The following is a 482-nucleotide window of genomic DNA, read 5'->3' as shown; positions in this document are numbered from 1 at the left end:
CTTTGCTGCTGCAGCAGCAGCAGCAGCAAGCTGCAGCAGCGCTGCTGCCGTACCTGCTGCTGCAGCAAGATGCACACTGGATGGAGCTTCTGGGGCTGTTCTCAGAGTATGGTGCTCTTGCTGCTTTTGGCTTCCAGATTGCTGAAGCAGCATCTCGAGAGCCAGCAGCAGCAGCAGCAACAGCAGCAGCAACAACAGCAGCTGCAAAAGCAGCAGCAGCAGCAGCACAAACCAAACCCCCCCTAGCCTTATACTACGAGCTGCTGCGGCGCCTCCTTAGGTGTGCAGCAGCATCCATGCGCAGTCAGTTGGGAGAGCAGCAGCAGCAGCAGCAGCAGCAGCAGGAGCAAAGCGAGCCGGAGGAGGCCGCGAAGAACACAGAGTCGCGACTACAGCAGCCTGAAAAGAACGAGAAGCAGCAGCAGCAGCAGCAGCAGCAGGAAGGCGTGGCAGCGGCCGAGGCGTTCCTGCGTTGCGTGTCT

At 60.0% G+C, this 482-nt stretch overlaps 1 protein-coding gene across 1 annotated transcript in view; it reads left to right on the top strand.

Moving 5' to 3' along the window:
- Positions 1–482, top strand: part of ETH_00039055 (uncharacterized protein) — a gene marked incomplete at both ends in the record, with an annotated part of 1907 nt that overhangs the window by 1060 nt on the left and 365 nt on the right. Inside the window, one exon of the mRNA XM_013375400.1 lies at positions 15–482. Coding sequence (XP_013230854.1) covers positions 15–482 — 468 coding nt within the window. The remainder of the gene's footprint in view (positions 1–14) is intronic.

The sequence above is a fragment of the Eimeria tenella genome, genomic scaffold, assembly GCF_000499545.2.
Source record: "Eimeria tenella Houghton genomic scaffold, Eth_scaff2755, whole genome shotgun sequence".
In the NCBI taxonomy this organism is placed as follows: domain Eukaryota; phylum Apicomplexa; class Conoidasida; order Eucoccidiorida; family Eimeriidae; genus Eimeria; species Eimeria tenella.
The sequence above is the reverse complement of the archived record's forward strand: the minus strand, read 5'-3'. Positions and strand labels throughout refer to the sequence as shown.